The 16,063-nt window shown below is 44.5% G+C and overlaps 1 protein-coding gene across 1 annotated transcript in view; it reads right to left on the reverse strand.

Annotated features, from left to right (window-relative positions):
* The window catches only part of LOC134602599 (protein mono-ADP-ribosyltransferase PARP12-like), a 64,309-nt gene extending 48,451 nt beyond the window's left edge, over positions 1-15,858 (reverse strand). Inside the window, exons 1-2 of the mRNA XM_063447627.1 lie at positions 15,115-15,858; positions 12,016-12,151 (exon numbers count right to left, since the gene is read on the reverse strand). Coding sequence (XP_063303697.1) covers positions 12,016-12,151; positions 15,115-15,404 — 426 coding nt within the window. The 5' untranslated portion in view covers positions 15,405-15,858. The remainder of the gene's footprint in view (positions 1-12,015; positions 12,152-15,114) is intronic.
* Positions 15,859-16,063: the final 205 nt, after the last annotated feature.

Genomic DNA, 16,063 nt, shown 5'->3' on the forward strand with positions numbered 1-16,063 from the left:
CGATTATGCTATTCAGTTCCGGACCCTTGCCTCACAGGTAGATTGGACTAATAATGGCCTTACTACTGCCTTTATGGAGGGTCTGTCTGATACTATCTTAGATGAGGTAGCAGCTAAGGACCTCCCTGTACCCCTGGAGGACCTGATTGACTATCTTATCGATATAGATAACAGGATCCGTGACAGGTTATATACCAGGTCCAGAAATAGACATTTTGTTCCCTTTAACTCCCCTAGAGCTGAGACTCCCGAGGCATCTAAAGGTTCTGAGGAGGAACCTATGCAGTTAGGGGTTGCTAAACTTACCGACGCTGAAAAGCTTTATAGGAGAAAGGAGGGACTTTGTCTTTATTGTGGTAGGAGGGGTCATATGAGACAAGAATGTCCCGTGCGTCCGGGAAACTATCGCACCTAAGACCGTATAGAGGACTGGCCTTGGGTGTGACATCACAGTCCTCACATTTGCCTCTTAATAAGTTACTTCTTCCTGTTTCCCTGCACCTTGATAGTAACTGCATAGCAGGGAATATACTAGCCCTGGTTGATTCCGGAGCGGCCGAAAACTTTATTGATTCCAGTTTTGTCAAGGAGAATAACATACCCACCAGAGAGAAGGAGACACCCTTGGCCGTTGAGGCCATAGATGGTAGACCATTATCCTCTCCTATTATCACACATGAGACTGTTCCCCTACATATGTCTACAGGGGTGTTGCACTCTGAGACCATTCGGTTTCAGATCATTACTTCTCCTTCCTCTCACCTCGTGTTAGGGTATCCTTGGTTACGTACTCATAATCCCACCATTGATTGGGAGTCAGGACAAATAGTTTCTTGGAGTGATTCTTGCCAAGAGTCTTGTGTTGTTAAAGTCACCCCTTTGAATTCTACTCATATTCCTCCCGTGCCTACGGTCATACCCTCTCAGTACCTGTCTCTTAAATCTGTTTTTGATAAAAGGGAGGCTGAAAGATTGCCACCTCACAGGCCTTACGATTGTGCTATTAATTTATTACCTGGTACGATGCCTCCCAAAGGGAGAATATATCCTTTATCTCCTCAGGAGAATCTGGTTATGGAGGAATATATCAAGGAATCTCTAGAGAAGGGATTTATAAGAAGATCCTCTTCCCCGGCAGGGGCTGGGTTCTTCTTTGTGTCTAAGAAAGATGGCGAATTAAGGCCTTGTATTGACTATAGGGGCCTTAATAAAATCACCGTCAAAAATGCGTACCCCATACCTTTGATCACAGAACTTTTTGATAGGCTTAAACAGGCCACAGTTTTTACTAAATTGGACCTTAGGGGTGCTTACAACCTCATACGTATCAAAAAGGATCACGAGTGGAAGACTGCTTTCAATACCAGGAGTGGCCACTACGAGTACACTGTGATGCCCTTTGGTCTTTGTAACGCCCCAGCTGTTTTTCAAGAATTTATTAATGATGTCCTACGTCAATTTATACATACATTCGTTATAGTATACTTGGACGACATATTAATTTATTCTAATGATTTACAGACTCATCACATGCATGTTAAATTAGTGTTGAGAACTCTTCTGGTTAACGGTCTCTATTGCAAACTCGAAAAATGTTCATTTGATCAATCTGAAGTCCAATTCTTGGGTTATATAATCTCTGCCAAGGGTTTTCGTATGGATCCCAAGAAACTGTCTGCCATTATGGAATGGCCTCTGCCCCAGGGTTTGAAAGCCATTCAGCGTTTTCTGGGGTTCTCTAATTATTATAGGCGTTTTATTAAAGGGTTTTCTGCCATTGTAGCGCCTATAACCAGAATGACCAAGAAGGATGGTAATACTCATGTCTGGAAACCAGAAGCACTCGAGGCCTTTGAATTCTTGAAAGCTACATTTGCCTCTGCTCCTGTTTTACAGCATCCTGTCCCTTCACTGCCCTTTATTCTTGAGGTTGATGCTTCTGAGATAGGGGTAGGTGCTATCTTGTCTCAAAGAGATTCACCTGAAAAGCCGTTACACCCTTGTGGCTTCTTTTCCAGACAGATGTCCAAAGCAGAGAGGAATTATGATGTAGGCAATCGTGAACTCCTTGCTATCATTTTGGCGCTCAAGGAATGGAGACATCTGCTAGAGGGTACCAGGGATCCTATCCTCATTTTAACGGATCACAAAAACCTCTCATACCTTAGTGAAGCAAAAAGATTGTCTTCTAGGCAGGCCAGGTGGTCTCTGTTTTTGTCTCGTTTTAATTACATAATCACTTACAGACCGGGTGATCGTAATACTAAAGCTGACGCTCTGTCCAGACAATTCGAGACTACTGACAAACTCGAGGTCGATGTTACCCCTGTCATTCCGCCTGACAGAATAATAGCGACTACTGTTCTTTCTATTTCGTCTTCTCTCTTACAGACTATTCAGGCTAAACAAAACTTGGCTCCTGAGGAGAGGCCTGCTGATAAGCTATTCGTTGATATACCAGAGAGACGAGACATCTTGTCTTTATATCATGACACTAGAACTGCTGGACACCCTGGTATTTCTAAGACAGTCTCAGCAGTTTCTAGATATTTCTGGTGGGCTTCCTTGCGCAAGGACGTCACCGATTACGTTAATGCCTGTAGCACTTGTGCCAGTATGAAGTCCTCCCACAGAGTTCCTTGTGGGTTGTTGCATCCGTTGCCCATACCCGAGAGGCCATGGTCCAATATATCCATGGATTTTATTGTTGAATTACCTCCCTCTAATGGTAAAACGGTCATCCTGATGATTGTGGATCGTTTTTCTAAGATGGCTCATTTTGTGTCTCTTGTCAAATTGCCATCATCCAAGGAACTTGCCTCTATCTTTGCCGGGGAGGTGTTTCGGTTGCATGGTATTCCCACTTCGATCGTGTCCGATAGGGGTAGCCAGTTTATTTCCAGATTCTGGAGAGCGTTTTGTGCAGAGATGGGTATCTCCCTCTCGTTTTCTTCAGCCTACCACCCCCAGTCTAATGGAGCTGCTGAACGTGCCAACCAATCTCTGGAGCAGTATCTTCGCTGTTTCGTGTCCCACCATCAGAACAATTGGGCTGACCTGCTTCCTTGGGCTGAGTTTGCTCGTAATAATGCTGCTCATGAATCCTCCGGTAACAGCCCTTTTTACGTTGTTTATGGCCGGCATCCCGTGGTTCTTCCAGCTGCATTCTCCTTACAGGGCATGCCAGCTCTGGACGAACATTTGGCTAGTCTACGTAATACTTGGGAGCAGGTTCAGTGTTCTTTGGTGGCCTCAGCTGCTCGCCAGAAGGTTCACGCTGACAAGCATCGCAGGGCGGCTCCATCCTATGCGGTGGGAGACCGGGTTTGGCTTTCTACTCGCAATATTCGTCTTCGTGTGCCTTCTATGAAGTTGGCCCCTCGTTTTATTGGTCCTTTTCGTATCTTGCATGTGGTTAATCCTGTCTCGTATGCATTGGATCTTCCAAAAAATCTACGCATTCCTAACGTGTTTCATACCTCCTTGTTAAAACCCCTCCTGTGCAACCGTTTTACTCGGCATGTCCCCCCTCCTCCTCCGGTTTCGGTGGAGGGCCATGAGGAGTTTGAAGTGGCGGCTGTAATTGACTCTCGCTTGCTTCGGGGTCGCCTCCAATATCTGGTACATTGGAAGGGCTATGGGCCTGAGGAACGCAGTTGGATTTCCGCTGACGCTGTTCACGCTCCTCGCCTTGTGCGTTCTTTCCACGCTCGTTTTCCTGCCAGGCCTGCTCCTCCCCGCCCGGTGGGCGTGTCTTCAGGGGGGGGTACTGTAGCGGTACTTACCCTCTCCAGGGGCCGGCCGGGGTCCTCCCTTCTCGCCGCGCGCGGTCCTGCTCCTGCACGAGCCGCGCGCGGCTCAGCCAACGATGGGATCAGTCAGGCGGGCAGTGACCGCGAGAAGCGGTCACATGTCCCGCCCGACACTAAGAGCGCGCCGCGCGTCTCGGGCGCGCTCTTAAAGGGACAGTGGGAGACTAAATTAGAATCAGTCTCCCATTGGCCCCTGTCAGGCCACATTCCCCATTCACTCACGTTTTGGGGGCGTGGATATGACAGGAGCCAATCAAAGTGAACCTTAGGGTTTTTATACTCACCTGTTTCCCCTTGCTCCTTGCCCTATCGTGGTTTCTGTCCAGTTCCCTTTAGTGCTTGTATCGTTCAGTTGGTTTTTTGGTGCTTGACCTTGGCTTTGTTCCTGACTCCGCTCTCTCCTTATCCTTGCTTGCTTATCCGCTGTTTTGTCCTCTGTGTACCAGTCCTCGGCTTGTTCTACGTTACGCTGTCTCTCAGTTCCCTTGACCTCGGCTTGTTCTGACTCTGTCTTTCTCTCGTCCTAGTCCGGCCATTCTAAGGTCCGGTAAGACGTACACTGTTTCTTGTCTCTTGACTGTGAACTATTCCTGCGTGTTGGGGTATATTACCGTGACAGCCCGGCTCCCAAGCGGCTGGAAGTGTGTAAGGGGGAGGAGTTTGTTACCCCCTCTCCTCAGCGGCAGCCTGGCCCACCAAGGGGAGACAATAAACCCCACAACAGGGCAGATGGGACCGTAGTCGCTGCACCTGCACCACTGGAGATATGGACAGTCTGTCCTGGTCCCCAACAACAGGACAATGTATTGGAAGAGGAGGCATTGTGTTTTCCCCTACTACAAGAAAGTACGTCGCAGGGAGAGGAGCCGGTTACCCCTTCTCCCCAGCAACCGCTTTGTCCAACCAGGAGAGAGAGCACCCTGGTTACTTTTCCACCAGACTATGGATTTTCAACTGGGCACATGTGGCAGGAGAACACTGGGACAGCTACAAAGGGTGAGAAAGGTCGACCGACTATCAGAGCCCCAGACCGATTGAAGGTCTGATGTCTGGATAGTCTCTTTGGTAAAGGGGAGAAATGTAGCGGACTGGACCCTGCACCAGAGTCTGCCCCAGTTTCCTGGAGGGGACTGCTTGCTCGCCTCCTGCCCAGTGATTATGGTCCCGGGAAGATGGGACCCTTTAAAAAACTGCATTTGGACATTTGTACTTTATTGTACTGTGCTGGCCTTTTAACAACAGTGAAGGGAAATACTGAAACTTTTGGGACACTTTTTCTTCCCCTTTGAATCCCTGGGAAGGTGAGGCTCTTCCCCTCCCCCAGCTCCATTGTTCTCCAGCAGGGAGTTGTCCCAGGGACACTGCCAGACCAGGTAAAGCTATGCTGGAAAGGGATAATAAAGGGACCTCACCTAACCTTTTAACCCCTGCACGGATTCATGTGATTTTAACACATGTTGCTCCCCAAGTTATGCTGATCACAGAAATATAAGTATCATACATATCTGTATGTGATGTAAGATCAGGGAGTTATTAAAATGTATAAAAAGTGTAACTTTTCAGCTTGGAGATAATTGAGTAGATACAGTAATTGACTCAATTATCTCCTAAGCAGAGGGGAGGAATATGCTGGGTGTGTTTCTATTGTCCCATTGTGTCTGATTGGCTGCTGTACTTGCATTGTATGAGTTGTAATGTGTTTATTGGTTGTTCTGCAAAACCCTGTGGGCTGTAATGTGTTTGGGGATTGAGAATAAAAGAGGCTGTATGGGCCAGTACAGAGAGTTCCTGTTTTAACCCTCAAAGTGAAGTGTCGTCTCATTCTTAGGGGAGGATTTATTGCATGCTGTTCAGTTTGACTGCTAGGAGTGCAAACCTATTCGTATGGTTCCTATTCAACTGTCTACAGCATTCTGAGGCTTGAGAGGATTTATCTGCTTCTCAGATTCGGTGATTGTGGTGTCTGCCAGAGTGCTTGGAGTCCACAGGAAACGCTAGGAGCATCCTTTAACGGAGGTACCCAGTCGGGGTGCCAGGCGATCCGTTACACCCAGAAAGCACCTATAGGAGCCATATGAGGAGTGGCCAGTGGAGTAATCACTAGGCTGTAATGTAAACACTGCTTTTTCTCTGAAAAAAACAGTGTTTACAGCAAAAAGCCTGCAGGGACTGATTACACTCACCAGAACAAATACAATAAGCCGTAGTTGTTCTGATGACTATAGTAATAGAGCTATGTAGCGCTAAGGGGGCCTTGGTGCTGGAAAAAGGTAAGTAAAAAATGTTTTTTTTCAAAACCCTTTATATACCCAACAGGGTTGGGACCCAACACCACTATGGACAGGGACACTATTGCATTAGGAAAAAAAGTTTGTATTCTAAACACTAAAGCAGTGGTTCCCAAACTGTTTAGCAAGGTGCCCTTAATATTTCAATATTTTTCCAAGGGCTCCAAGTCAAAAAGATTTCTAGGTTGTATACATGTACAGCGCTGCTGCATATAATGGGCCCCTGTTAAGCAGAAATGTTTCCCTGTCAGGGGCAAACCCAGAACCTCTCTCGCGAGAGGAGAACACGGAGGAGCTGCAGGTTAGAGCTCGTCGGGTCCTCTCTCCCTCCCTCCCCTGCCGGCTGCCAGCATTACACGGTTAGCGGGCCGGTGAGGAAGATATCTCTCCCCTGTCGGCTATGCGGTCCTGCAGAGTTGGCAGGGGAGAGTGAGGCACGGTTCCTGATGCTATGATCAAAGCACTGGGAAAATATTTTGCGGCGCCCCTGTGTGCCTGTCGCAGCGCCCTGGCACACAGTTTGGGAACCGCTGTGCTAAAGTGTTCCTTTAATTAAATGTTCAAATGAGTGATACCACTTTTAACCACCAGATGGTGATAGAGAATAAGTTCAGTAAACTCTTTGCAGAATAGTAAGCTTTGCTTATCTTTGATCAGATAAGTATTGCATGCATTTGCAGAGCCAGCCTGAGATAGTTTACTGCCCCGTGCGAAACATAGGAATGATGCCCTCCACTCATCATTAAATAAAACAATTTAATATAAAAAAGGAAATATACAAAATGTTGTTTTATTTATTGCAATTGCATAAAGGAACACTATAGTGTTAGGAATACAAAACTGCATTTTTAACACTATAGTGTCCCTCTGCCCACCCTAACCCCAATTCCAGTGCTGATGTCCTGTGGTACTGGGTCGGGTTCCTCCTCTGCCGACAATTCCGGAACCTAATGTGCATTAAGCCTTTTTTCATAGGAAAGCATTGCTTCAATGTTTTCCTATGGGATTTTTAAAGAAGCTGGATGTCTTCATGCAGACCGTTTCTCTAAAACTGTAATATTTTACATTGCAGGGCTAAGGGAACAGGACACTACACCCAGACCACCTCATTGAGACGAAGTGGTCTGGATGCCTATAGTGTACCTTTAATGTAATCTATAGATGATGCATTACAGTGTACTACAGGTACCAGAAGAACTACTACTTCTCTATGGGGAAACATTGGATTGGCTGTGATCACCACGGTGAGACCAGAATGCTGTGGAAGAAAGGTAAGTAAAGTATTTTTTTGTTAATCGGGTGGGGAGGGCAGTGAATCTAAAATTACATAATACTATAGCCTTGGAAATACATGCTTGGGCCCAGGGAGCTTATAGTCTACTTCTTAGGCTGTGCAGACCACATCAATGCTCCCGCAAGTGTGTCAGAGCATTGCCTTGAGTTACCACAACAATGCTCTGATACTTTATGTAGCACCTGAATGGATGGCGCAAAAGAGTGGTCTGCACCCACCAGTGATGTAGATCTCATGATCCACTTACTGGACAACCAGGGATAATCATTCCTCACTCCCTGGCACAAGGTAAGCAAAAGGGAAAGGGGAATGAACTTTAATTTCATAATTAGTAATGTTTTTTATTTATTATTATGTTATTATTTATATAGCGCCAACAAATTCCGCAGCGCTTTACAATGGGTGGACGTTTGTAGTAACTCTCCTTTATACATTTCAGCCTCTATCACCTCCCCACATACGACAGCCCCTATCCTGATCGCACATGCAGAAATATACTATAGCCCCTTTATCCCCCTCACACTACATCCCATATCCTCCTCTCAAACACCATACAGCTCCCATATGAACTCTACAGCCTTTACCCTCCCCCCAAGACACACACATACTACAGCCTATATCCATATGCACATACACACTAAAGTCCTATCCACATTCACACACATTGCATAAGAAACAGCAATCCCCACTTATATACTCTACTGCAAACAACCCCATCCACACACACCCTACAAGCAGCCTCTCCACTACAAAAGCAAAACCCACAAACAGTGTGTACGTGTGTGTGTATATATATATATATATATGCTAATTGTATAGTGCTACAGAATAACTTAGAGCTTTATAAATACCAGTAATATTAATATATATACCCACACATACATATACACAATTTTAATGCACTATTTCATTTGCTTTGTGTATTTCTCCCTTATCATTTTAGATGGTAAATGTGTTGAGGCAGGGTCCTCTTCACCTACTATCCCAGTATGTCAATCAAGTTTTGTTAGACAGTGGGACACCAGATCCAGGAAGCATAACACTATTTTTGAGAAATAAAGCAGTAATGATAGGATAATTATAGATCAAGAAACTACTTATGGAGAACGTATTCCACAGGACGACGTCAAATCATTTCAGCCTAGCCTTTCAGCATTTCATCTAGCCATCCTCGGGTATCCTCAGATAAAATGGAATACCGATCGCTCTAATAATTTGTATATCCTAAAACATTTACATAAACAACGGCTGGTTTTTTTTTGTTGTTTTTATGTTGTTGTTTTTTTTCCCTTTTTATAAATTCTTTATTTTGGTTGTGCAGGTGGTTACAATATTTCCATAAGCGCCACAACAGCGTATTTCAGTTTTCATACAAGTTAAAGAGTGGCATGATATTTTGCACAATTTTTGTGTTTAACATGCTTAACTAAACAGTGGATTCATCAGAGTACAGGTGTATGAAATAAAATAGAGTAGATTAAAGTTACTGGATGCTTAACCTTGCAGGGTTACCTATGCTATGGTAGAGATTGCATGAACCCGTTTAAAACAGAGCAGCATCTGGCTGCACAGTAAAGAGAAGTAATTATGATATGAATGTTAAAGTAATAGGAATAACTTTACATGCAATGAAGAGTTCAAGATACAATATATATAGGCATAGTTTGGTAGAGTGGTAACGATTAGTAGTACCTCGTTATTTGTAGTAATAACAGATTATAACAGTAAGACATACGGCATATATTAACCACAGAAACCCTGGTCTTACAGGATTACTAATATGGGCCTCATGCCCTCGTGTGGGACGTAGAGATCGCCTCAGAGGATGAAATAATCTCCAGGTGGCGCTGCCCGTAGCCATGTGTTGCCATGACAATTAAAGGGAACACTCCTGGACCTCAGGCCACTTCTCCCCATGGGCAGGGCCGGTGCAAGGGTAGTTATTGAAAGATATTAACATAAACATAGTGAGGCTGCTAGGCACACATGGACATCAAGTTAAGCGGTGGGCTTGGCCATCTGGGGCGTTTTAACGTGTTGGACAGGGCACCACTATAGTTTAAGTGGAGAGCAAAACATGTCTAGTTTTGGAAGTCCACTTTATATGAATAGACTTTGCTATATAACAGTTGGATATGGGATGACCCGCTAGGCAATACATGAATAACAAGGTGGTTAGTACTTTACTGTGGATATTATGGAGACTAGGTAGCGTATGAATAGCCTTGTTTGTATAACAGTTAAATGCGGGATGACCCGCTAGGCAATACATGCGATTAAGCTAATATATGGTTGGCATCACGCTGGGTCTTCGAGGTAGTCATACATTTTATTTTAAAACATGAGGGCAAAATGGATGCTTAGGTAACTGTGAGACGCATTAGTGCAAAGTGAGTGAAACATAAGTTGTGGACTCTGCTGTAAGAAAATTAAGCTAATATTAGGCTAATATATTAGGCCAATATACCAGGCCAATATATGGTCTTCGAGGTGGTCTTACACTTTGTTTTAAAACATGAAGGCAAGGGAGTGTGCTGCGCTTAAAATGGTTGCTTAGGCCTTTGTGAGACACGTTAGTATAAAATGAGTTAAACATGAATTGTAGACTCTGTTATAAGAAAATAAAAAAAATAAAAATAAAATAAAAAAACACCAATAAACTGTTCGGGAACATAGGCCGGACATAATTCAGACACATATATAGCGCACAACATTCCCAGTAGTAACCTGGCTAAACAATATAACGGAGTGTTCATAAGAAGGAACCAAAAGAAAAAACATGCTAAAAAGTCAGTAGGCAATAATAGGGCCTATGTTAGGCGGTCTGCTTATCCATGTGGTAGCAGTCACTGCATCCCGGTTTGGGGAATATCTTCCAGTCATCGTTCATGTGGTGACCGTAACATAGGGGTCGGGTGTTAGTACCTGTGGCACAAAAGGGGTTATTCGAGACGGGTCCCAGGAGTGGTGTGGGGGCGATGCGTTCTGCTGGTTCAACGGTGGAAGAGATTCTCGTGGTAAGCCCAGGGCCTGCAGCAGCTGTGTTGCTTCACTTATGTCTCGAATCTGGTGGGAGTTCGTCCCCTGGTGAACAGCTAGTATGTGGTTGGGCCGCCATCGATATCGGAGGTCGTGTTGTCGCAGGAGTGTGGTGAGCGGTCTAAGGGATCGCCGCCACGCCAGGGTGTCGCTTGAGAGGTCCGCAAAAAAGTGCAGTGACATGTCCTCAAATTGGAGCGGCGTTTTTCCCCGCAGGGCAATGAGGGTTGCCGTCTTGTCTTGTCTGGTACGGAAGGTTACAATCACATCCCTGGTGGCTGTGTTTGGCGCTTTGGGCGGGATGGGGACCCTAAAGAGGTGCTCAGGGCTAATCCTGTCGGCTTGGGTAGGCGGCAATATACTCGTGAGTAGGCGTTTAATGAGCTGTGGTAATGCCGCATCAGGTATCGCCTCAGATATCCCCCTCAGCTTAAGGTTGTTTCCCCTCCTGGCGTCCTCCTGTTCCGCCATGCGGTGTGCCGTGTTCCGTTGTTGTAGCTGGAGGTCACTCACGGTCTTTTGGAGCTCTCCAATATCTCGGGAGTTATTTGTGGAGGCGTTTTCGAGGGTGTCTATGCGAGTTGTCAGACCCCTCAGGTCGCCTCTCAGCGCCATGATGTCTTTCTGCAGGCTAGTCTGTAGGGCTGCAAGTAGTTGTTTCAGGATTAGCGTAGTTACCGGGGTGGAGTCCGGTGCGGGTTTATCGGGCTGTGAGGGTATTCTCGGTGCTGAGGCAGATGAGTAATCTTCTCCCGACATGTCATCGGAGAAGTCTGAACAGCCTCCGTGGAGAGCCGCCATGTTGGGCCCGTTGGCGCCACGCGCTTGCCTCCACATGTCTCCAATTGTGAGTCCGGTGGTGTGTTTTTCTGAAGTAATTTTCTTTGTTTTTCGTCCCATATCGGTGGGAACACGTAGGGGGTCTTAGTTTTGCTTTGGGGGGTATGTTGTTTGGGTTTTTTCTTCGTTTTTCCCTTGTGGGTCTTGGAGCTCTGGTTTAGTCTTTGTTGGGTTTTTTTAACGACCACTATAGTGCCAGGAAAACAAACTCGTTTTTCTTGCACTATAGTGCCCTGAGGGTGCCGCCACTCTCCGGGTCCCACTCCCGTGGCGCTGAAGGGGGATGAAGAGGTTAATCCCTTACCTTTTTTTCTCCTCCCTCTTCTGACGTTCCCTGGCTGAATGCGCATGCACGGCAAGAGCCGCGCGCGCATTCAGCCAGTCCATAGGAGAGCATTCTCAATGCTTTCCTATGGACGCTGGCGTCTTCTCACTGTGAAAATCACAGTGAGAAGCGCGGAAGCGCCTCTAGCGGCTGTCAATGAGACAGCCACTAGAGGCTGGATTAACCCATATGTAAACATAGCAGTTTCTCTGAAACTGCTATGTTTACAGCAAAAAGGTTAAACTTGCTGGACCTTGCACCCAGACCACTTCTTTGAGCTGAAAATTAAAAGGCCTTTATTAGATTCCAAAAGGTGACAGATCCACTGTACACATTGTAATCATGAAACAATACTGTCTCTTTACAATTTCATTGAAAGTACCTTCACATTACCTACGATCCACATCTAATACTTACATCAGGCAGCAGACTTGGGTCATTCTGTAACAGAAGCTGTTGTAATACCTTAGTGCCCAGTGCTTCCAGCTGATGCTGCCGTAGAACTTGAAAGTTGTGAGGTGTCTGAACACTGTGATTAAACTTACATGGGGACCTGAAGAACACCAGAGAACAACGGCATTTCCAATGAGGCTACTGTGACCAATGACAACATCAACACAGTTATTCCCAGGAAAGAAATACTTAAAGAGATACTTAAAGAGAAGCCAAGATTTAAGAAAAAAATATATTTGGGTTTTGCATGTCTGCCTGTTTTGGAGCCTTCACGTTTCAGGGATGCAGGCACACTGCTCTCTACGCTTTCTGCACTGATAATGTCATTATCACATTGCTACGGGTAATTGATAGACATGAAACTAAACTAACTAGGTTCCTTATATGGGATTTGTGTAAAACGCGACAGTGAAATTAGCACATGTGACTCATCAAACAGGGACAATACAGGGGATTAATGCTGATGATGTCTGCAGACATTTTAACCCTTATTGGCTGTGATCTAGCAGTCAACGTAAAATGTCATCTTTATACGGTTTATAAAAAGTAGAGAGCTACAGGCTTCACAATGTAGCTTGAAGAATCGGTGAATGTATTGAGATAAAAGGACAAGGATACTGTTTATAAACCACTGCAAAATGCATCGTTATTTTAATAAATAATTTTGTTAAAGATTAAAACTTTAAATTAAATGTAGTGTCTCGTCAACGAGCAAAAGCTAAAAGTAGTTTTTGGGTTTTTTAAAATTTACTTTCCATTTCGATGGTAACAAAGCATTAAATCTGTCACTACTTTAAATTAAAAAAAAAAAAGAACACACCGTCAATAAGAAGTAGACATACCAAAGTTATATATATATTATTTTTTTCAAATTATTATTAATACATACAAGTAAATAATCACAAACAAATGAAGGCATACTGGAAACAAATGATGCAAAGATTATACTCAAATTAGTTAACATATTTAGCTAATTTTAACATATATATTATGTACTTTAGTGGCTCTAATTGTACAGATGAATTTCGAGAATTGGGTATAAGAGCTGAAATTAATGAAAATCCAATCCAGATATATACCAACAGGTTTATTTACTAAAGTAAGACTTGTCTGAAATGGTGAATTCCAAGTGAATTTCAAACTTTAGCTCAAAATAACCAAACTGGAAGTTTGGCTGACTTGGAGAATTTTATCAATTCAGCTATTTTGGTCTTAAATTTGAAAAATAAAGTAAATAAATAAAAATAAACAGAACACATAGAAATGAAGAATCTAACTATACTGAGGGCCAGGATAAAATGACTAATTAAAGGAACAGTCTAAGCATCATATGTTAGAACCATTACATGCCACATGTCATTATAGTGGAAATGGTAGTCATAGGTTGCAAACTCTCTTCCTCAGTTTTGTGCCACTCAGTTTTTCAAGAGATATGACCAAACCGAGGGTCCCATAGGCAATTCCAGCTAAGGCCCAGCTTATGGTATTGCTTATGGGGAAATTCCACTTCTATGTTAGTAGTTTCAGTTTCGTCCAAATATTTGATGGTACTGAAAGGCTGATAACAGTCGAATGTCAGCCGGCGGGGGAGACCTTATGCGCAGGTGCAGCAATGGCCGCGCTTGCATTAGACCTCCCCATAGGACAGCCTTATTCAATGCTTTCCCATGGGAAAAATCTGACGCTGGAGGTCCTCATGCAGGGTGTAATGACGTCCAGCGTAAGATAACGGACCAAAAGTCTGTTTGGATTCCGGAAGCCCTCTAGTGGCTGTCTGGTAGACAGCCACTGAGGTCACGCTTAGAGCTGCAATGAAAACATTGCAGTTTCTTCAATGAGCTGAAGTGGTCTGGGTGCTTACACTGTCCCTTTAATATAAGGTCATCATGTGATTGTCTGCACAGGTTTTTTGGGGGGGGACGGGGAGACCGTAGTGATCACCTGATGCAAGATACCCCCATTTATATTAGCCTTATCTACCAAGAGGACAGAGGATCCTGGTTCTATTCTAGTATTTTGGTACCCTTTCTTTGCAGTTATTTTTTATTACCCAGCAATTTTACTGATATTCCAAACAATTCAAAAGATATACTGAAACAAAGTAAGGACTTTGTCTCAGTATTTCCCCTACCATTGACACTTCTAGACACTGGGCGCAGCTACCGTCGTCAAGAAATGTCAATCCCCTATCCATGACCAGTGATGGCTGCAAGGGAATAGGGATCTCTGGATGCAAAGTCCCCAGAAGGTGACAGTGCCACTTTAAATAAACCTTGCTCTAAGTGCTTCTCTGCCATTCCCTATTGTGACTAAATTTTGATGTGCTAGCTGTTGTGGAAAATGTTTCCCATGAGTTTTCCCAAATTAAACAGAAACCAAAACTGTGAGATGTCTAAAAGTAGTTTTCATGTTGTACTGCTGACAAAGCATCATGAGAAACTTTGGCCTTAAAGGATCACTATAATGTCAGGAAAACAAACTCGTTTTCCTGACACTATATAACCCTTAGGTCACCCCCACACTCAGGGCCCCCCTTCAGCTACTTACCTTTATCCAGCGCCGGGCTCCCTCTGTGCTGGTTACCTCTCCTCCCACTCCGACGTCAGCTCCTGAATGGAGCAGAATGCGCCTGTGCAGCCAGAGCCGCGCAGGCATTAAAAACAATGCTTTCCTATGGACGTTCTGCACGCTGAATGCGATTTTCGCAATCAGCGTCGCCTCTAGCGGCTGTCAGGAAGACAGCCACTAGAGGCTGGATTAACCCTGCAATGTAAACATAGCAGTTTATCTGAAACTGCTATGTTTACATCTGAAGGGTTAAAACTTGAGGGACCTGGCACCCAGACCACTTCATTGAGCTGAAGTAGTCTGGGTGACTATAGTGGTCCTTTAACTACAAAAATATGAAAATTAACCATAATTGGCTAACATAAAGAATTATTTACTAAAGTGTCAAATGTCTGAGTTGCAATTGAATTTTTAGGCCAACATAGCAGATCTGGGAATAATTACTTGAATTTTGAATTCCTGAAAATAACTCTGGCACAGGGTTTCCTGGCTTACCTGGTACAGCTCCCCATGATGAAATAGCGGCAGAGGTGCAGTTTCCCGCAGTCCCCAGCACATTTTCTTGTACGCTCAGAGCACACTCGCAGCTCACTTTTATACACAGCCACTCGCTTGCCCTCCTGCTCCCTGATCCTAATGCTGCGCCCCTCTTCCTCCTCCACCAACCTTGTCAGCTGCTCAGAGGTAAGTCCCAAAGTTCGCCCAAGTACATCCAGATCCATACTGCCCCCTGATACACACAGTGCCGTCCTCAGACGGGAAGACAGGCCCTCATAGGCAGACATGGCAACTGACAATATACTCACTAACTTTCTGTATCAATCTTTGTCTGATGGCTTTTTTTTCGTGTACTTTTGCTGTGTTTCTGCAGTAGTCTATGTCTCTCGGTGTTTGCAGTGTTTCTATATTAAGCTATGTCTCTGTTATCCTGGCTGTAAGGTACTGGTATTAAAATATAAAATTTGTTCAAAGTTTCTCGTCTAATGCTTATTCTTATCTCAGTGTTCTGTCTGCGTTCTCTCCTCACTGTGTTTCCAGTCAGCTCTGTTTTTCTTTGTTGTCAAGGTCTCTCCTCCATCTGAATAGCTTATTGTCTTACCCCTACTTCCTAAATCTGTCTACTCAGCCTCCTCTGTACCCTACCTTGCTCTTGCTCTTTTCCCAAACTTGCACCCCTTTATGTAGCCATCTAACTTGCACCTTGCTTCACCCCAGCAACCAGATCTGCTCCCACTCCCTTTACTGCATCTTCCTGTTTAATTCCCTCCCACACAAACATTGAAGCTCCAGAGAAATGAAACTGAAAGTTACAGGGAGACAGGTTTGCTGTCAGAGGCCAAGTTATACTCAGTGTAATCAATACGCTGTGTGCCTTGCTTTACAGTGAACCTGTATCCTGGAATCTATGATGTCATCTCTCTAGTATACGTTCCATAGGGCAGGA

The sequence above is a fragment of the Pelobates fuscus genome, chromosome 3 (assembly GCF_036172605.1).
Source record: "Pelobates fuscus isolate aPelFus1 chromosome 3, aPelFus1.pri, whole genome shotgun sequence".
Lineage (NCBI taxonomy): Eukaryota > Metazoa > Chordata > Amphibia > Anura > Pelobatidae > Pelobates > Pelobates fuscus.